This window comes from Aulonocara sp. 'chitande type north' Nkhata Bay, linkage group LG9, assembly GCF_057382095.1.
Source record: "Aulonocara sp. 'chitande type north' Nkhata Bay isolate Kocher_YH1m ecotype deep benthic linkage group LG9, A_spYH_male_GT1.1, whole genome shotgun sequence".
Classification (NCBI taxonomy): domain Eukaryota; kingdom Metazoa; phylum Chordata; class Actinopteri; order Cichliformes; family Cichlidae; genus Aulonocara; species Aulonocara sp. 'chitande type north' Nkhata Bay.
Genome location: NC_141352.1, coordinates 19,105,850 through 19,126,744, shown reverse-complemented (window position 1 = coordinate 19,126,744; position 20,895 = coordinate 19,105,850). Strand labels below are relative to the sequence as shown.

At 41.4% G+C, this 20,895-nt stretch overlaps 2 protein-coding genes across 7 annotated transcripts in view; both read right to left on the bottom strand.

Annotated features, from left to right (window-relative positions):
* The window catches only part of map3k22 (mitogen-activated protein kinase kinase kinase 22), a 41,267-nt gene extending 35,982 nt beyond the window's left edge, over window positions 1–5,285 (bottom strand). Inside the window, exon 1 of one of the 2 annotated variants that reach the window (XM_086306340.1) lies at window positions 4,876–5,285. The gene's annotated coding sequence lies outside the window, so the exon portion shown is untranslated. The remainder of the gene's footprint in view (window positions 1–4,875) is intronic. The other variant, XM_086306337.1, reaches the window with a different exon arrangement.
* A 3,324-nt stretch (window positions 5,286–8,609) lies between these two features.
* dlec1 (DLEC1 cilia and flagella associated protein) lies at window positions 8,610–20,122 on the bottom strand. 5 transcript variants are annotated; one of them, XM_086306336.1, is made up of 39 exons: window positions 19,505–19,735; window positions 19,267–19,407; window positions 19,013–19,169; window positions 18,213–18,326; window positions 17,948–18,132; window positions 17,509–17,726; window positions 17,284–17,349; window positions 16,893–16,977; window positions 16,704–16,791; window positions 16,241–16,414; window positions 16,003–16,139; window positions 15,807–15,899; window positions 15,563–15,653; window positions 15,318–15,480; window positions 14,859–15,051; window positions 14,671–14,747; window positions 14,381–14,543; window positions 14,191–14,287; window positions 13,953–14,083; window positions 13,727–13,870; window positions 13,504–13,634; window positions 13,224–13,374; window positions 12,954–13,070; window positions 12,759–12,877; window positions 12,485–12,664; window positions 12,338–12,405; window positions 12,111–12,262; window positions 11,652–11,767; window positions 11,479–11,549; window positions 10,871–11,088; window positions 10,582–10,743; window positions 10,378–10,500; window positions 10,183–10,277; window positions 9,935–10,022; window positions 9,625–9,822; window positions 9,375–9,536; window positions 9,140–9,290; window positions 8,907–9,024; window positions 8,610–8,797 (listed from the first exon to the last, which is right to left on the bottom strand). In XM_086306336.1, exons 1-39 carry the CDS (start codon window positions 19,619–19,621, stop codon window positions 8,683–8,685), a joined length of 5,169 nt encoding a protein of 1,722 aa, XP_086162462.1. In that variant the 5' UTR covers window positions 19,622–19,735; the 3' UTR covers window positions 8,610–8,682. The 5 variants fall into 5 exon arrangements, with proteins under 5 accessions (XP_086162462.1, XP_086162459.1, XP_086162457.1 ...); XM_086306333.1 differs by lacking the exon at window positions 17,284–17,349 and adding an exon at window positions 19,986–20,122 and having other exon boundaries at window positions 8,611–8,797; window positions 19,505–19,608; XM_086306331.1 differs by lacking the exon at window positions 17,284–17,349 and having other exon boundaries at window positions 8,611–8,797.
* Between the last annotated feature and the right edge of the window lie 773 nt (window positions 20,123–20,895).

Sequence of the window (20,895 nt, the reverse complement as noted above, 5' to 3'; positions counted from 1 at the left end):
TACTGCACTTTCACAAATAAAGTAAGCTGACCCAGACTAAGTCCTTCCACTTTGTCCATATATCTGCTTGTCGTAGGCTCACTTTACATTCGATCAGAGTCGTATTTTTGCCCCCCCCCCGCGCAACTACATCGTGACAGAACATGTCCTAACATGTTGCAACTGTGTCCGAGATGAATGAAAAGAGGCTTAAATTTATCTATGCAAACTAGCAGCACGTAATGGTAATGCTACTCTTAGCAATGTGTGGCAAAGGAAGCACTACACACCTGTATTTGTCCAGCGTCAATCTGTGTTCTTTAAACATGACGTGTTAACACGAGCTGTGCAACAACTGTTATCTTGAAGTCGATTTACAGATTTTTCATGGATGTCTGGGTTTGGCTGGAAAATAGTCTCAAAACCACTAAAGCATTTTTAGTCAATCTTTCCACTGAGGCTGTATATTTTTCCTTAAGCATGATCTCTTTGTATATTTGAATATATGCTGCTTTGGTTTGGATCTGCTTCCGAGTTCCTGCTGTGGAAATATGTTACTGCCATTATCAGGCTTTGCCGTAGAGTTGGCGAAATCCATGTGGCTTTTATTTCACTTTGCAAATACAGTACATAGAAATCAGGCCAATGCCCTTTTTTAGTCACACCAGACGACACAGTCTTTGTTTCATTCAACCTCAGACTGATTCATCAAAGCCTGAAACGCTTTTATGAGTCTTTTACTTTTGAATGATGTCTTTCACCAATCTACTAGAAAGACCTGGCAGAGCATGGTGACTTGCACTTCACAGCACCAACATGACCAACAAGTTCACTTAAACTTCTTTAGAAAGAGTCACAGTGTTGGTATTTAAAATTTTTTATTATGAGCTTTAAATAAAAACTGCAGTGCTCCTGAAAACTTTCTCTCTGCTCTGCGCATCAAAGCCAGGATTTTGGCTTTCAAGTGAATCTGACAGACATGGACTCAGCTCAGATTTTATGGGGAGTCTATTAAAGAATGATGGAAATCAAAAGGACAAAACTATAGCCGAAGCTCAATTCCACATTTTTAAACTGCACCTTTCCATTAACTGAACTGAAAAAGGTTTTCTTTGTCTTCTCTTTTGGTCCAACAGTCTTCACACAGTATCCATGTCTTAGACTACAACCTTCGTCAAACTCTGACTTCATACATTCAAAGTTTAAATGTATATTATAAAAGCTGCCAAACCAAAGGTTGGTTTTTGTAGTCAAACCAGATTTTTGAGAAACACATCTGAAACTGATCTGTTTACATCTGGTGTTTATAGATTTAAACAGTGCTGCACAAAATACCCCTTATTTCTTTATATTTTGCTTTGAAGGCTTTCTTGTAATTTTTAAGTGGTCTTGAGCAACAGTTCTCCAGGATTTCTGGAGGCCTTTTTAAAGTTTTTCTTTCGACATTGGTGCTTTTTCACAGATTTTCAGTCCAGTCCTTGTACTTGAAGATTTTTTTTTGTTTGTTACATCACTTAACGCTGACCTATGAATCACTCTGTATACATGCAGTATAACAGATAACTGAAAAACATTTTAAAATGGTATCTTCTGTTACTTTGTTACTACCAGCACACTGGAAAAACATAATTTGTTCCCCTTTCTTTAGCTGAATTCACAATAAAATGCCAAAGATAACACAGTGTGACAGGCGTAAAATAGTATTTTGGCACCAAGAAAATGATTCCAAATGAGTCATTTGCTGAAAACTTGGCATAATTCAGGATGTTGCGCAGTTTGTTCTTAAACATTTTTGACAAAACTGGACAACAAGAGGACAAAACAAGAAGCGGCAGAAGTAAAAACAATCTACAGCAGATGAACATGACCAGGAAGTCACGTCTTTAACAAATCCATCAAAGAACCTGACGCGTGACCTCAGAGATGCATCTGGACCTTGAGCAGATCCATCTACGGTTTGCTGAAGCCTCATCAGAAATGGCCTCAGTGGAAGACTGGCTGTCAAGAAACCATTCTTAAGGAAGGTAAACGGAGAGGAGAGGCTATGTTACACAAGAAATGGACTGAAAAATCAGTGGCAACAGGTCTGATGGAGTGATGAATCCAAATTTGAAAGCTCTGGTTCAAACTGTCAATATGTAGAGAGGGGGCCAGGACACAGGTACAACAGTGACTATTTACAGTACTTTTTTGCATGTTTGCGCATTTTAATAGATTGCTGCCCCGCCGCACTTTCATTGCAAAATATCAAGAAATTAGGGGTAGCTCAAGATTTTTGCACAGTACTGTACATACAGTATAAAAGAGTTGTATAGAAATAGGAACAAATAATGGAGTTATTGTCTGTTAACTTTGCAGCACTGCACTTCACAAAATAGATTGCGATTCACTATGAAGACAGTTTGACTTTGCACTGTCTGCTCAGCTGTGACGCTACTCTGCAACATGTGCTGCAGGACTCACTGCAGAGTAGGGCTGTGCGATATGACCAAAATATCATATCCCGATAGAAGACATCTACTGTCCCGATAACGATATAAATCACAAAAATTTAACATTTTCTGTAAATTCTGTGAACCTCTGGCAGCTCGACTTGTGTGAAGTGTTTCCAGCTGGGCGTCGTGTACCTGGAGTCAAGTGTTTTAACCGATGCATGAAACGATACATTTTAGACATAAGTTGTAACGGCCGCCGTTTCTTTGTGAGTATTTATTACAAGGCGTGCTGCGGGGAAAAGCCTGTTCTAACGTTTGAGTCTAAGGTTTATTTTTTAGCACCTGACGGCTCTTTTTTGCTTTTCATCCATAAATAATCTACATACTCTTTCACGTGATTCAGTTTATTTTGAAAAGTCTCAACAGGATCTTGAGCTTTATTGTGAAAGGTTTATGTGGAAAATAAACAAGCGGACACGTGATGGTTTTACCGTCGTTGTTGCTACGCATAAAAACAGGCGCTTGTCCATCCTTAGTGTGGTTATATTAAATATAAGAGAAAGAGATAACTTTAAGAAATGAATATAGCCACTACAGTGACCATCAAAACGATGAAAAAATGTTGCTGTAAACAGTTTATTTTGCGACACAACGAAACAAACGATAGCGTAAACTGATCCGATATGTATCGTTATATCGAACAGCCCTACTGTAGAGTATTACTGACACAGGATTCTGAGCAGCTCTGCTGGATAAACTATGTGATTGTCACGACAAGCATCAGTTTCTGCATTATGGTCTGCAAAGGGAAAAGTTGTCTTGTTAGAAACACCTAAGAAAATACCAATAAATCCCTGACAGGCCATTTTGCTCTCGATAGCACATGCATGAACACTCGGTGAAAACAACAGCAGCCATATTATCACAGCTGGTAATCAAGCAATATTAAAAAATATATTAAAAAAAACAAGGATTCAAGAGAAACCAATCCTCCCATCTCTCTGTACTCTGTCATCTCTCTCACAGTAATCTTTGAAAGGCCAGCTTTTCCTCAGTGGGCATCTGGAAAGCAGTGAAGCTCCCGTGAATTTAGCATATGATAGCACGGGTTTATGGTCATCGTGGAGCGGACAGCGTGGGGTAAAGGAGGCCGTGATGCTGAACTAATGACCGGCAAAGCCTCCCGTGTGACACTAAGAGGTGACACCATGATGTTAAAAGGAGTGAACATAACTTTCTCATAAGTAAACTGCAGGGGGGGTCTTAATATTAATAATAATACAATCTGCATGAGCAAACTCTGTTGCACATGACATACTCCCATGCAGTTCTCAAAGGTTTTTCAGATTAAATGGGACGCTGTGAAACTCTGCTTAACAGACTTTCTACCTGTTTTTTTCCTCCTCCCTGACCTTTGTCCTCATTAGTCCCATCAAAATGCAATTAATAACCCAGCACGTTTGTGTCTGGCACCATTCACTGTGGGATTCTGTCCTCTTATCAGCACAGTGGTTTGTTTTGCTAGAGGCACGCCAGCCATATCTGTGGGTGGTTTCCACTTGACAGTTTGACTCTCAGTTTAAGGCTATTCCTGAGCTCCAGGGCACGCCACAGCGATGATGAACTCATCCATCAGGGTGCCGCTCAGGCTCCTTCTCGTGAGTGCACTTCCAATTGATTTGATTTGATGAAGACGGTGGCCTCATTAGATCTAATTTAGCGCATCATCTCAGAGCTCTGCCATCTCTGGATGAAGCTCACCTGCATCCTCGTCGCTTTCTCACCGCCTCAGGAAGGCAGAAAAATCTCTTCGAAACCGAAAACAAAAGGACAGGAAACAAAAAAAAGTAACACACGAAGGACTTTTCAGGACAAGAACACTGAGGTTTCCTCTTTTCAAGAAAAACACCAGCTAAAGTAACCACAGTGAATCACAGAGGACTGGAAAACTGACAGCAGAGAGAGGGGAAGGACACGGGCTATGAATGACTCTACAATCACATATGATGGCACTGACTTTCCAGCAATCAGTCACATCTAAAGACATGCAATTTAGATGTCTTTAGATGCTGTGCTGTGCACTGGAAACGACCACTTAGCAAAAAGCAAACTTCCCCCCTCCCCACTATTTTCTTTTTGTTGCAACAGAAACAGTTTGTTGTGTCTTTAAAACTTTATCGTGTCTCTTTCCTTGTCCAAATCCAAATTCAGCATCATAACAGCCGCACTGAAATCACCTGAAAGCTCTCCAACTAACACTTTCCACTTGCAGGAAGGCCTACCTGTAAATGCACTGCACGTGATTTGTGTTACGAGCACTCACTTAAAAAGAACCCATAATAACATAATTAATATCTGCAAGTTTACTGTACTGTCGTGGAGTTTTATTTCCTATAAATGAGAAATAATAGTAACAAGCGGTGCTCCCAAATAAGGGGGAAAACCCCACAGTGGTTCTTACCTTGTTATCTGTGTGTGTCCATGATCCAGTTGCGGCTGCAGGATTTTTGAAAATGAACTGATTGTGGGCTGTAAGTTATCACAGACACGCGACAGGAAGAGCGGAAAAATCCTAACAGATGCGGAGAAAATCTTCCAAAAACAGTGAGCTGATATCCGGAAACTGCGCTCTGGACTAAGCGCAGAAATAACAACAAGAACAAGCTGCACTCAGGCGCAAAGATATTCTTCTTCTTTCAGAGGTGCATAAATCCAGAGTGGAGTGGACAGAGGGGAATAACCTGCAGTGGCCGATGTGTTTCAGAGTAAAGTTTTTTTTCTTCTTCTTCTTCGCCCTGCGCTTTGCTTGTCTCAACACACACTACGGAGAGGAGCGAGAGAGCCGAGTTTCACCCCGGAGCTGCGCCTCTGATGTCAGCAACAACGTGAGCTCCAGGAAGTGGTGACGCTGTCCGGTGGTGCGTTTCCACGGCAGCGGCTTCAAACCTCAGAGAGTACCGCCACACCGTGGACATCAGGGGCAAATACGTATTTTCCTGTGCTCCTACGCTCTGTGTCGCAAAGTTCAGGTGGACGGAGGTGCTGTGCTATACTGCAAATACTACTATCGATCCAATGCCAAGTAAACACATTTACAGTGATGATAGCAATCTCAATACTTTTAACTTATAAAGGCAGCTGACCTTACATTGATGCTGGGAGATACTGCAAGTTTTTGGTATTGATCTGATACCAACCTAACGTATAAAAGCAGCTTGTGTAGGGGAGGGCAGTGTTTATGACTCGTGAGATTAATCATCATCGATTTGCAAATTGAGACATTTTTAATTACCACTAAAACACTGAATTTTACATAGTTTTTAAATTTTGCCTGTCTCTAAAGCACTGTGGGTCCTCTTCTGTTGCTGTGTGTTGTTGCGCTATAACTGTGACATAATTAAAGCTACATGCTGAACTTAGACGATAGAAACAAAGTATCAATCCTACTGAGTCAGATACCAATACCAGCCTTGGTATTGATTCATACATGTAGTGAGCAATATGGTGGACATAGCAGGTTATGAAGTTGGCATTAGGCATAATCAGATTGGACAAACTTCAACCATCCCAACCAAAGGAAGACGAGCTAAAATCCAAATGTCATTGTTTTTTGGGGGAAGTATTTATGCTTTTTCCCTCCTGTTTGTTTCCTTTAATTAACTACAGTGTGTGATTTTAATTGTATCCGTATGTCGATACATAGCATGCGGTAGAAAGGACAAAAATCGTGACACAGCTGTTGATGGGTTGAGGATTGCCACTTTAAAGGTTATGCAAGATGAGCATTAGATATATGTCAAATTTTCATATCATGCTGCTCTGTCAGGACTCCACATCTGGTGTGCAGACAGGCCAGCAGTGTTTGTCTCATTGTATCCATACTAAGCTGTTAGAAGTCTTTTTTTCTATCCATCCAGACTTGGAAAACACTGATATTTGGGATGATATGAACTATTTCATATCCAGGTAAAAAATCCCACTGAGAATAAAACGCTCATTTTCAAGATCAATCTGGCAAAGGTTTGGTTTTGTTTTTTTTTTTTGTTTTTTTGGTGGTGGTGGGGCAGTGATCAGTTCTCCACACATGCCTGCTTCATCAGTGCAGCTGAAGTGTTTCTAACTCCCCTCACTTGATCTCAGTGGGTTGACAGTGCCTGTTGACTGTCATCATAGCTCCATTTGAGCATTTTAAATTGTCAGATAAAGAGCACGAACACTTGCATCTGCAAACACTGTGATACTATTTTACCATTAGCATGAATAATAATCTTTATCTTTTCCCTGCATGTCAGCTAATAGGAGCACACACACATGGCAGCACATTGCTAACTGTATTATAAGTATTACACCTCACTAAATGATCAAATGCTCTACTTAACCACACATCACTGACTATGTTTGCCTCTCATTTGATTGCTGAGCATTTGCATTGTGCATTTCATTTGTATCTTGGGGGGAAAAAGGCTACCTGTGTACCAAAAATTATTTACAATGGGCATAAAAACAAAACCCGGAGGGAGACAATCAGAATGACGAATGCTTAACTGACCTTGGGCCCAGCATCAGATTAGTTCCAAACAGCAGTGTTTTATTGTGATCAGACATGCCCTTGCTCTCTGTAAGACTGCTTCAGTGCAATGAATATCAATTGGACATTTGCATCTCTCTATGGATTTGAGTGCTTGTAGATGCTAAACTGTGCTGCAGATGAACACGGCATGCAGCTGTTATGAACACTCACAGCCTGTGAGTGTGGGGGAGTTCACATGTTTTTTATTTGTTTTGGGGTTTTTTCTAGCATCACCTGAGAGAATTTTGGAGATCAGGAGGGTTCCCCAGAGACAAACCACATACTATACCATTATATACTTGAGTCATATACGCTTACATATAGGTCATAGTATATAACATAACCTTTGTCTATTGGCCATCTGCAGAAATATTAAAATCATACTAATATTCATGTGTCTCATGTGTAAAAAACCATGCAGAATGAATTTTAAACTGATTGCTGAGTATTGAACCTTTGCCTTTACGAGTGCTGGGAAAACCAGTTAGAATAGAGTATATGTTTAATGAACATGTTTACATACTGGCGCTTATCCTTCTAGCTTTTACATTTTGCTAAGTGGTCTCCTAGAAAAATGGAAAAAATGCACATGCAAACTGTGGCTGATATCGATTTGTTGGGAATCAATGAGGCCTCTCTGTCAGTAAGAGGAGCACCTCAGGGAACCCTTAAAATACTGGGAAAGTCTTTTTTTAAAGCAATGTTCAAAGCTTTTCTAGTGTCTTTGGCAGTTTTCTGCTCTGGCTACTGTCTCTTGGGCATTTTGCATGGTTTTTAGGTCCACTGGGACTAAAATGGAGGGTTAGCTGCTGCCTCAAATTTTCCAGACTGCATAAGACATCTAAAAAAAACACAGAAGAGATTTCTTCAGATTCTCTTAATCTTTTGATGATATTATGTTACTGTAGATGATGAGATTTTCAAAATTTTCACAATTTTAAGTTGAGCAACATTATTCTGAAATGTGTTCAGAATTTGTAGATGCAATTTGTTTAGTGGTTTTTCTTGAAAGGTTTTTGGGAAATGTTCTTTTTATACCCAGTCACGATACTGACCTGCTGTAAATGAACCGAATTAACTGTAAAATGTTTCTCCAGCTGTTTCTTTTTAGAATCACTTAATTCTTCAGCCTTTTGTCGGCACTGTCCAAGCTTTTTGGAGGTGTGTCGCTAACATCAGATTCAAAATGAGCCAATATTTTTCTTAAAATTGTGGATTGCTGCAGTTTTAAACATTTCATAACTGTTCTATGATCTGTTGTGATTAAAATATGGGTTCGAACATTTGCAAACTACTGAATTCTCCTTTTATTTAGATTTTGAAGTTTACTAACTTTTTTTAAAATTGGAGTTGTATGATACATGTGAATGTAGCTATTATATAGCTATTTCACAATGAAGTGGCCTCAAGGCTATGTGCCAACAGAAGCCACATTGCTGTTTTACTGGATAAATCACTAATTAATATTTAAACACAGGAAGTTGGAGTTTGCTACTGCGAGTCTTAACATGCTGCATCTTTCTGTCTGTATCTTTTCGTAATTAAATGTCTTTATGAAAACAGTCATGACTTAGTGTTCGCTGCAAGCACTTTAATGCCGCTGTACATAAAGAATAAAAGAAGAGCAGAGAAATTACCTTTTATATTTATTTATATTCTTACAGATCAAAATAAAGAGATTCAACACCTTTAGCTTATTTAGCTCGACCTGTACATTTCATCAAAGGATCCTGTTCCCCGGAGCTGCAGCGTGACAGACGTCTTTATGAGAGGAGACCGGATAACCAGGAGAGTGCTGAACTCTCTGTCGTCACTGAAACACACATAACCACACTTTGAACGCGTTACATAAAGCTAGCTGGGTATTTTTTACTGTTTACGATTTCAATAGTAAAAATTCTTTCAATGGTTTGCTGCATTACCCGGGAGTGAAGCTGATCTGAAGACACTGGCTGCTGCTGGTGACGCGGTGCTCCTTGGACCCGAGCAGTCCAAAGTCAGGTGTTACTCCGAACACATGGGAGTCCCCTTCAACTGACTCTGCACAGGGTGAATGACACGAGTAGGGCTGACATGCTATGCAAAGCAATTTGGGCTTCACATAGAAAGATAGATTTCTAGGCAACATAGAGGTTACTGATTGATTTGTGATTACTTGTAATAGATTTCCAGAACATGTGGGCTCCACAGCTGTACAGATTTACTTCTCTGGTTTGCGTCTGGCCCACATAGCAGAGCCCAAAGTCGATGCTGACAGCAGATAAACGCAGTGTTGGAAGATCCAGATGAGCGCAGAGTGGCACTGTCTGCACAGAGCAAATAGACTATGTGAGGTCATATAGCAGCTCCCAACCGAGCTGTTATACACGCATTGAACAGATGTCCCTAACCTGCAGGGTGTTGTTGCTGTAGTGAATCAGGAGATTCTGCTCGAACCTCAGCTTCATCTGCCCGTTTGCACCGTGGATCAGCTTCACCCCAGGAGGGATTTCCTCATCTGTCTGTTCCACATGGTCCAGAAGAGGCAGGGAACAGTGGAAGGCCACTTTCACCTAGTATTTAAACAAAAGAGGGCAACACTTACAAATAATTGTGTAAATCAAATTCTAATGATGCTGCTGCATCCATGACTCATCTCACCCGCATGCTGTGTTGTGGCTTAAGCACTAAAGACTGATTGTCCCCAGACGGAGGATTCCTGGAGGTGCTGGTCGGGCCTCTGGGTTTTGGTTTGACCACTGAAAACGGAGGCTGAGTCCCCAGGCTGAAGTGCAGGGGCATCTCTGAAGTGTTTTTCAGCTGGAAGCTTTGTGTGATGTCAAATTCACGCACTACTATCTGCAAAAAAAAGAAAAAGAAACTGTTCAAAATTAACTTGGGATCAACATCTCATGTGTGCACTTGCATGTCAGAGCACTGTTGATTAGTGTTGTACACTTCTCAGACCTACCTCGTTGTTTGAGTTTGCCATCAGTAAATCACCGGCCGAAGCACGAAACTCCAGCACCCCGTTGTCCTCCTCCGCCTGCACTAAAAGCCTGCAGCGACAGGAAGTCAAGAGGAAGATATGCAACTTAATCAGACCACCTCTGAGCTGCTTTTACCTAACCTCAGCTTATTTTAATTTAAGAAACATAAATCGAGCAGGATGCATTAGGTGTCCGGGTGGGGATAAATAGCAGGAATATAATTGCTTACGCTGCAGTCTGAACGGCTGCTAGTAGATCCACTCTGACGGGCTCTAAATCCAAACCCTGAGCCCTCCCAACTTTACCGGGAACACAAGCAGCCAGCTGAATTACACACAACAATAAAGTATAAGGATTTAGGCTGGATCACAGTTATCTACTGTTTGCATTTCCCAGGATTTAACATCGAATCACAACAGCTTACCTCGGAGTCTAGGTTCATAAAACCCAGAGCCAAGCCGACACATCTGGACTTACGAGCAGCCCCAGAAAGGGTCAAAGGAGTAAAAGACACATGGATGGCTCTGCTGCTCTTTGCTGGAATCACCTTGAGATTTACAAAGAAAAGCATCATTACTCAGATGAAATAACAGACAACAAGCACGTGGCTAAAATCCTCCGACCGTACTATTTGTTGCGGTGTGATGCAGAAGGGGTAATCTGAGAGATTGCCCATGTGAGGCCTGATGTGGACAGATATGAGTTTTTTCTTTCCAAGAGAGGGATAAAGACAAGTCTCCTCTTCTTCCCCACGCTCATCTTCAGACATATATTCTTCCTCTTCCACATCCTGAAATCAATACAGGAAAGCTAGGTCGAGCCATTCAAAGAAGAAAATGTGCGTTTATGAGGTTTTCCCACAGGATGTGTGGTAAAATCTTTAAGCATCTGCATCATGGTGTTCAATATATACTCACAGTCAAGCTTTGGAGAGAAGCACTTGTTTCCTCAGAAACTGTGGTGCGTGTTTTTTCCCATGCTGTTTCATTGAAGCTAGAAAGCCTCAGCGCGCTGCTCAGCACCTCGTTGCCATCAGCATCTTTAAGGGGGAAAGCGTCTCCAAACACCACCACAAAGTCCAGCAGTTTACCGTCGTTCTGATCTACGTTGTAAGTCTCCCAGTCCAAACGAATATCTGTCACCGAGCCGACATTTACATTATATCATTTAGAACTTATTTCTTCAAGCTGTATTTATGTCCTACGGGCAAGTGCAATTCAAAGTGCTTTCCAGTTGACTGATGAGCAGATAATAGGATTTCACAATGGCAAGGACAGCACTCTCAAAAGCACCGAAAGCCACTCGAAAACACCTAAAAGCGCCAAAACAGCAGCTACCAGTAAAGCCGAAGCTCTGTTTATATACATATATTATATATATATATTGATCTATTAAGCTCTATTATAAATCCCATTTGATATTTTTTATTCCATTAATAAGCTGGAATGCAGTTAGTCCCTCAGACAGGAAACGACAGGGTCATTAAGTCCTTTTCCAGCACACAGTGTTTACTGAGAACACTTACCAAACATGGTGGGATTGTTGATGCGAAGAGAACGAGAAACGGTGTCACCACCCGATACATGAGTGCCAAACCTAATGATGAGGAGAGGTATTTCTCATTAAATGAGATAGCCGCTCATTAAAAATACACAAATATAGGTATAAATAGCTGGGGAAAAGGACTGTGGAACAGACTGTATGATTGGTCCCTGGTTCTGATCCTGTGCTCGTGGGCCCGTCATCTGGAAGTAGAGGGGGCAGCCTTTCACTGTCATATGGATGGGAATAAGCACAGGCTTGAGATCCCCCACCTGGATCAAAAATAAAGTACTGAATTAAAATAAAGAAAGAGGCCATTTAGATTCACCATAGAACTCAAGACACACTGCACAATCACTCCCTGCTTTATCCACAGTTTACAAAATGAACATCAGTGTGTACTAAATGACACCATAAACTCATCAGGAACATGTTTTCTGAGATCGTAGAGCAGAAAACAGGTGTCGCCACCTGCTGGCCATTAAAAGAAATGCAGATTTAAGGTAGTTCTACAATGGCTTTACCTTTTAAGACTTAGTAGCTACATCCATGTTTTATATCCAGTTTATTACATCAGTTACATCACATTTATTAGCTTAAACTGTGGCAACATACTTTGCATATGAGGTGGTCTGTGTACTCCCCCCACATGTCAGTGTAGGCAGTCACGTCCACAGCCCGACTCTCAAACGCTCCGAGTGTCCCCGTGTGTGGCGTGACAAAAAAAGCGGCGCCTTTTCCATGAGCCAGCAGGCTACTCACAAACTCTGGCAACGAGCAAACAAACAGAGTCAGTTCCTTGTTTCTTTATATCAAAAGCACAATCTGAAGATGATGCATACCCTCGTGTGCTTTTTCCTCTGCTTTCTTAGCTTGAAGAGAGTGGAGCGGATTCGTGACGTATGCAAATCTGCGATTAAGATGCAGCCAGTGTCAGATTTTCTGTCAAAGCAGAGTTATACTTTGATCAATAATTCAGCTCCCTTCACCTTTTCTCTGGCTGCTTATTTGGCTTCAAGGCATGGCAGGTGAAATATTCTGCCTCTACGGTAAAAGGAGCCGGGATAGCAGTTTGATTGGTTATCAGTAACTGCTTGCTAACAGCACTCTTCAAAATGACACCATCTCCAAACTCAAGTACTGGTGTTGAAGGACTCTGACCATTTGGACTAGAACGAGAAAAAACAGTTTTTTCAGTATCTGAAACGGAGTTATTTGATGCAGTGGATTTTTAGATGCAAGACTTTAAGGCAAGTTCACTACCAGACACCGGGCACACTGTAAGACACACTGAGTTTCTTGGGTTTGGCCACAATTCCAACAACAAGAGGGGAGTTCATTCCCTGGACTTCACAGACAGCAGCAACCTCGGTCAGCTCGAGCTAGAAGAAAAAAGGTGAGACTTTTTTCTTTCAAACTTTAGGTGTGTTCAAAAAAATGCTGCAAACTAGCACTTACGTCTGTGTGAGCAGTAAAAGTCACTGTGATCTCCATGCTGACTTTAGGTCCCAGAGTACCAGAGGAGGGGTCAAAGGTGGCTGAACACAGTGAAGCTTGTTTGCCCTGCAGCTCGGCCTGTTCAAAGCAACAATAACTATTAAAAGACAAGCTTGATATAGCCCACATGTCCATGGAGAAAGATCTATTTCCCATTAATAATATGTACTGAAACAACCTTTTCCTGCATACGCTAGTGCAACTTAATACAGTGAATGTTGTGTTGCATACCAGCCAACTGAACTGTGATGGCAGCAGGGTCTGATTGAAAAGAGTTACGGTGCCTGTGGCAGAAGCTCCAACATAAAGTTCAGGGAAGGACAGCGTGCAGTTCAGAAGACAGACGTGGGACGACTGCACGTCTGCTCGCACTGACAGGTGACTGTAGGGAACACACAGGTAGTGCTGTTACTTACTCACATCTTATTAATATGGTTAATATGGTTTTTGTGGATTGTATTCTAGACTAAAAGGAGGAATCACATTGTTTTATGTGACTGTGCTTCCTTACCATCCTGTCCCATTTTCCACAGTCAGTTCCAGCTCAGTTTCAAACAGCTGGCAGGAATGTGGCTTAAAGAGCACGTCCACATTGCAAGAGGCCAAGGGAGGCAAGAGACCCCTGCTGGGTTCAACTGAGATCTAAGCAGCAACACAGATTGTTTATATGGAGTCACTTCATGAACAGAATGAACAGTCAGCCTAGCTTTCATTTTATCGTGTTTCCTATGTACCTGTGAGTCTTGATGCTTTCTCTCCAGGATCCAAGAGGCTTCCAGCTGGGTGGTATTGGTAAGGAGCAGGGTAGTCTGAGTCTGTTCTCTGGGTCTTATGGGTCCAAAGTCAATGCTGGGCACATTGAGAGTCACTGTGGGGCCCTGTTTAACACCACCAAATGATAGTAATGTCACAAAAATAGACGCTACAGTAATGCATTTATGCTGTGTGGTTCAATCTTACTTTGAAGGAGACTTCTACAGCCAGAGTGACTGGCTCATGGTGGTGCTGTATGTGGCAAACCAAACTAGTCACAATATTCTCTGCTTTCCCTCCCGTCACAGTAAGACTGAAGTCAAAACATTCATTCTCCTCTGGATACGGCCCAGTAAAGAATTGTCAAGCCAAAAAACAAAAAAGATATAAACATTTAAAAATTATACTTTTTTGCACCATTAAGCAGATCAACTCTGTAATGCACCTATTCTGCCAGACGATGGCTCCACTTCTATTACATGACAGCTGCTGTTAATTCTCTCCCATTGAAAACAGATGAAGGTTTTGCTGTGGTTCCACATCTGGTGCACGTACAACACAGAAACAATAAATTCATTAATAATAGCGATGTGGGAGCAGAATGAAGTGATTTAACTCCACTATTAGAAACTAACCTTGAACTGCCTTGAAGTGGGTGTGCAAATAAAAATCTCTCCGGGGATCACAATGGCGTAAGGCTCCAGCAAGATCTGATAAGGCTCCGTTGACCCCTTGACCTCTATCTCCATGATGATGACGCTTGTTACCTTGGAGCCAGGCTGCACGGGCTGAAGGACGCTATATCTCCCCAAATTATACAATTTGTTAGATACAAAAAATAAAAAATGAACAAGGCAGGCATTGTTTAGTAAGCATCATGTGTGAGAGCTTGTGATTTTATTTTGTTATATTAACATTTATCAACCTGCTGTCGGAAGGCTCTGGTGGCAGCTGGGGGATGTCTCTCAGGACTAAGTGGCAGACACTGTGATAATCCTTTAACTTGAGAAAACACATTCTTCATTCAAGAAATGCAACATTGTTTACCACAATGATACAATGATTGCTGGATTTATTTATTTTTTTCAGCTATTTATCCCAAGTCCTCTTTACCTCTTTAGGACAAAAGATGAGCAGATACTCTTGGTCCTGGCAGGGAGCCAGGATGCCTGTTGAGGGGCTGACATGGAAAACCTCGTCTGTGGCCAAGTGGAACTGGATATGTGAGGCATCAGGGCTTTCCCGTGGAAGCAGAGGATGCAAGTTGGGCTTCATGATCTGCCAGTGAAAAGGAAGCTCCAAGTGGCTTTATTCCGAGATGAAGAAAGGAGAAAGAAACAGACATAAAATGTGTTATTTACTGATCTCTGAAAGGAATTTTGCTGTTGCAAAAAACAACAACACAGAGTCAGAAACAGAGTTTATTAGCATTTCATTATTCCATCTGGGAAACTTCAGCAATGTTAATACAGCTAGTACGGGTGCTTGAACCCTATCTTATGTTACCCTGTGGCCAAAAATTTGAAAAGGAAGAGATTTGCTTATAAAACACATGAGGCGTGCGACTCTTACACATTGTTTCTGATGACAAGCTTCTTCTGTTGCACAGAGTGAGGGTTGCATGGGCTGAAACGGATAAAGTGCTCTGCAGTAAGGTCATGCACCTCTCCAACCACAGGAGGCTCCTCCCCCCCAGACACAGACACCAGCTCCAGTGCGATCAGCTGGCCCTCACCTGAGAAGCAAACGCACATTACACACAATGCATAATTTATTGCGGAGCATAGCTCTTAGCAATGCCTCTTGTTGGGATTTACCTTCAATGGAAATGTCTTTCACCTGGCAGTTGTCACACACAACAGTGAAAACCTGGCAGCTCTTCTCAGCGGTGGTTGGAAAGAAAACCACCTGTAAATCCACATTAACACTTTTTTTTTTACATGCTCAGTTTCCATAGATACAGTCAGCTGATTAGAAGTCAGAGGTGGGGGAACTGAAAGGAAAAAACAAAGAAGAATTGAATTAACATATTACTCTACCTGATTTTAAATCCAGACTCACCTCAACAACAGTGGCCTCTCCTGGCTCCAGTACAAAAAGGGAGGGACTGACAGCAAAGGGTGGCTGCTCAGAAAAGTATGTTCTGGCCAAAGACTATATAAAGAAAATTGGAGCTAATGAGAATGAGACTGAGCTGTTTGGTTGCAGAAAAACTGAATTAAAACATTGATATATTTATATGTGTCAGTTTTTTTACCCTAAAATTTGAAGCTGGCCACTCGTCCTTGGGAATAATGCAAAAGGTCCCAGTGCTGAGGCCCACATTTTGGCACAGAAACTCAACAAACTTGACTCCTCCAATGAGACAGTAACCACAGTCCAGGACTCTTGGTACTGAAGAATAAGAGGGAAGCATATCAGCAGTACATCGGCAAATGAAGTAACTAATGTGAATAACAACAAAATTGGTGGGGCAGATTGCAGTGAAAACATACAGGTGAGAATAGGAGGAGGTCTCCATGCCTCAATCGGTACCACAAATGGGCCCTCCGCCTGGGTCTCCACCACTATAAAGTCCTTGTAGTCTCCCAAGGAGTCTGGAGCAAAACGCAGCGTGTACTTACAGCTCATCCCCGGGGCAACAACGCCCCCTTCACCTGGGAATCTCCCTGCCAAAACGTATCACAATGACAACAATCTGAATTTTGTGTGGTACTGCTTATCTTCAGATAGCTTAGTGTAAGTTAAAACGTGAGGTTAATATTGGCATACAGAGGAGCTGCTGTCTCCACAGGAATGCTAAAACTGTAGTCCAAAATGAAAACTTTTTTTGTGGCTAAAGCTCTGTGGCATTCCTGTTTAATGCAGTCACTTACACTTTGACACACTTGCTTATTTCCTCACCACATCAACAACAAGAAAATATGCACCATCCAATCAGAACCAAAAGGAGCTCACCCAAGCCAATAGAGAAGTAAGGAGTGGTAGGAGGGATCACTCGGATGTGGCGGCTTGAAGAAGTCACGTTTTTAAGCTCCAGTGTAGTCTGAGACAGGAAAGGGCAGGGCAAGGGCTTGTTACAGTGCACCAATTCACAGAAAAAGGAGGATTCCGTTTTTGTCTGGTTATAAAAGCTCTGAAACACACCTCATAGATGTTTCCCACACTATAGTCGGTGAAAACCACCACTGAAGGTTTTGCTAGGAAGACTGGAATCGGCTCCTCGGCGGGGCTTTCAAAGTAAGAGTACAAACACAACCGCACCTGAGCATTGTGTGTATTCACAATAAAGACAGGCTCACGGGAAGTGAAAGATAGGAAACAATCAGTTGTGGCTTTCAGTCACACTACAATACACAACACACATAATAGTCAGCTTGTCTTTTTTTTAGAGACGCTTGGCTGTACCAGCAGAGTTTATCTATGTACAGTACATATTGATTCTGTGTGTGTCTAGTAGAGTGTGGGGACGTGCATTTGATGTAAACAGCCTGACTGCATTATGTGAGACTACATCATGTTCAGAGTATCAACTTACACATCTCTGCTATGGCACAAAGGGGGTACAGCTGTTTTCCACTGAGGTAAATGATACTCGTGTTTGCTGTGGATATTGAAGGGGATTGTCTTGCCTGAGCTTCCTGCATTTCCCATGCAAAAATGTCCTATCAGCAATGTGCCTTAACTGTACATGCTTCCTTATCACAAAATGATAAGGATGTTCCTTGAAATTATTAAAAAGCCTTTTATTCTCTTTAATTACCTTTTCTTTTTAGCGCCTTTGCTCTCAGGCTCTGCCTTCCCTTTGGTTCTGGGCCTGATGAGGGACGTGCCGCCCTGCTGTGAATTTAGGGGAAGGAAGCGCGGATTGCGAAGGAAGCTCTGTCGATCTTTCAGCTTCAGAAGTTTCTCCCAGCCATCCGCTCGATCCTTCACACTTGGCTCACCCTTCCATTTTGGCTTAGGCTTGGTCTGGTTTGGCTTGGAAGATGATTTTGATGGAATTACATTTTGAATTTGAATGCACGTTGTTCCCAGGTTGTCTTTTTTTGCTATTGTTTAACAACCTTTTTATCCAATCATTATTATTTTTGATTGTATTTGGAGAAGAAACACAAAAATTGAATTAAAATACCTACTCGACCTTTGCCCAGGAAAAAGGGATCAGCAGCGATATATAAAGATCTTATCAATCTCCTCACCTCCCTTTGAGTTTCCTGCCTCCTTGGGGTGTCTGAGCAGGACTCAAAGGTCACACTGTGGTCTAACTGGATGTCTACAAAGCCCGTTTTTTCTGGGCGGCGAATGACTGTGTAACCATCATCCTGAGGCTTTCGGGACACATGCATGGTGAAGGCAATGGTCGGTTTGGCAGGATTCCACTTTTCTGACAAGAAAAGAAAGTTTGTAGCACCGAATCACTGGCAACTAATAAATTTAAGATAAATGTTAAAGAGGGTCAGATACCTGCTGCTGGTGCTCGTACATGTGGTTTTTGTGTAGCCAAGTAATCCTTTGGGGAAATCAGATTATTCATTTCAAGAAGATCTTCATCCACACACCAGGAAAAGGCTGATTTGACTGAAAATAGGTATAAAAATCGAATCAAATGAGGCATTCTGAAAACAAATAAACACATGTAGATGGTGGGATTAAGCAAGCATGATGAGCTCTTTGGTACATGAGTGCAGAGATACATACAATCTCAGTGCATCAGTACCCTCATCATCTTTTTGTGTTCTTATTCTCACCTTCATTACTACTCTCTCACTTCTCTGATTTATTCTTAGTGCCGATTGGTTGCAGAAGGCTCACCACACACATATAAACCTAGACAACGCAGTGGTGGTCAGCAACTAGTGTCTTGGTCCCTCATTCCTCATCCCTCAACTCCATGAGCACTGACGTTATCTTTCTGTTATCAGCTTTGTTTACTAAGTATAGTTGAGTTTGGAGTTACCAGCAGACCTGTTTTCTGTTGCGTTTCTATTACTCTAGTTTACAAAAACTACTAGGAGAGAAGCCTGAATCCAATAGCCCGCTATGTGGTTGGTTCACAGACTTCTTCTTCTTTTGTTTTAGCCGGAGCTCCCACCTCTTGTTTGTAATTTCATGATTGAAATCTTGTTGAATGCCACCAGCGTCATGACATCTTATATGTTAGGTTCCTTTGAGCCATACATTTAGGGACAGAAACACTAGTATATTACAGCAATATAACACAGTTATATTTTTAAAAGTTTTTAAAGTTTTTAAAAGTATCTCACCTGTAAGCAGTTCCTGATGATCACAGACATCTCCTGCTGTCGCCTTCATTCTCTCATAGGCCTGGTTTTCTTTGGCTGCAGCACATGCACTGGCCTGAATCATGTGATTGTCCAGCATGTCAACCTGCTTAATACGCTGTTCATACTCCGAATGAACCTGTGTGGCAATAGGGGAAAAATAACACTGTATTATTCTTCAGCTGACTTTTGACAGTGATTTTTTTTACAAGTTGTAGATGAGTGTATATGATTACCTGTTGGAGTTCTTCAACGTATCTGTCATGATAGCTGCCTCGTACACGTTTTGTTTGAACTAGGTTGGACACAGTGTCTTTTCTAATTATGTCGTTTGTGTAAAGATGCTTAAAGATGCTTGCTAGTACATGAGAAATATTCTGGGATACAACGAAAGAGAAGTTAGCTTTTTCATTAGTATTATTATCATTAGTTTTGATGTTCCCTAGACATTTAAAGGTGTCAGGTGGATCTTACCTGGGATTTTCCACACGCGGGTCTGTGAGTGTTCACAGAAGGGTCAGCCCGCAGCTTTCCTCTGGTCTCCGGCTCCTCTTCCATAGCTGACACGTCTACTGTAGCTAAATGGATCATGCCAAATGTTACAGAGGTGTTAGTAAGAAAGAGATATATTCGTAGCTTAGATTAAGTAATTTATAAACTGGTGCGACGACTTCATAATTTGTCAGCCATGTTTTCTTACATGGGGTTGCTATAGCAACAACCAAACTTCCTTCTAGACAGGAAATTACGTTTTAGCATTTTTATATGTAAATTTAAATGATATATTATTGGTAGTAGTAGTACTAATTCGTGTTAATATTAGGACGGCAGTTTAGTTTAGTTTTATTGAAATCGGTTCAAATCACTTCTAAGTATCTTCTTCTTCTCTGCTCCCTTTAGACTGCGGTCAAGTGAGCAGCACTGACATGTGAAGTAACGGTCAAGCCAGCCGTACCTCTTACGCGTATTACGGTATGGGTGCTGACTGGCTTAAAAACACCTGAGTCTTCTGTATCCTGCCATTTATCACTATTTTGCTACTCGATCCACTTCCAGTTTTGAAATATTTGCAATACGCCCAACCAATGCAGTGTCGTCAGTGCAGGGGCGGATCTAGAGAAATTTTCTTGTGGTGCCATGGAAATCAAATGAGGTGGAAAAATCAAAGCGTTTTTTAAGCACATAATGTAATCTATAACTTAATTATTTTCTGTATCCCACATAATTAAACATCTCAGTTACAAAAAATAATAAATAAATATGTATCCCAATAAGTATAAAATCCAGAAAGCTACACAACATGGGGCGATTCATTTACAAACACAAGTCTAACTTGGGTTTCACACTGTTTTCTGTTAGAAAAATTCAAATTGTTGCTTACATTTACACAAAATGTCAGAAATCTGCACTGTCATGAACAAATGTTTTTCATCATTTGCTGGGCTGAGGTCTTTTGCACCTGCAAATTGTCTTATTTCATTAATAACCTCACTGGCACACAACAAAACAGCAAATACATTACACACTGACTATGTCTGTGAAGGTTCTCAGTCATCCAGTCTTCAAGCAACTTAAAGAAGCTCCTTAGACTACACACTGACTACATAAGACAACACAATGTACTAACTACACACTCCCAACACAACTCCACAGCTATCTATCATTTCAAAACTCTCTCACTCGTTAGCTCTTGTTGCCCAAACTCCCCAAACTTTCCCCTCTTCCTCAACAACCAAATCCCGCATGTTGCCATTTTTTTAACAGGTCGACATGGTACATTTTTCCACCAATAGGAAAGAGGTGGCTTTTTTTCTTTCTTTACTTTTTTTTAACCGCTTATAAAAAAAAATTAATCATTGCTCTGG

What these genes read in the sequence shown, in the direction of transcription:
- dlec1 (XM_086306336.1), bottom strand. Translation starts at nt 19,621, where the DNA reads ATGATCCATTTAGCTACAGTAGACGTGTCAGCTATGGAAGAGGAGCCG. An exon ending in GGCAGGAAACTCAAAGGGAG is followed by an intron (nt 17,727 to 17,947) that starts GTGAGGAGATTG and finishes TCATCTTCCAAG; the next exon opens with CCAAACCAGACCAAGCCTAA. An exon ending in GCATCACACCGCAACAAATA is followed by an intron (nt 10,501 to 10,581) that starts GTACGGTCGGAG and finishes GTAAATCTCAAG; the next exon opens with GTGATTCCAGCAAAGAGCAG.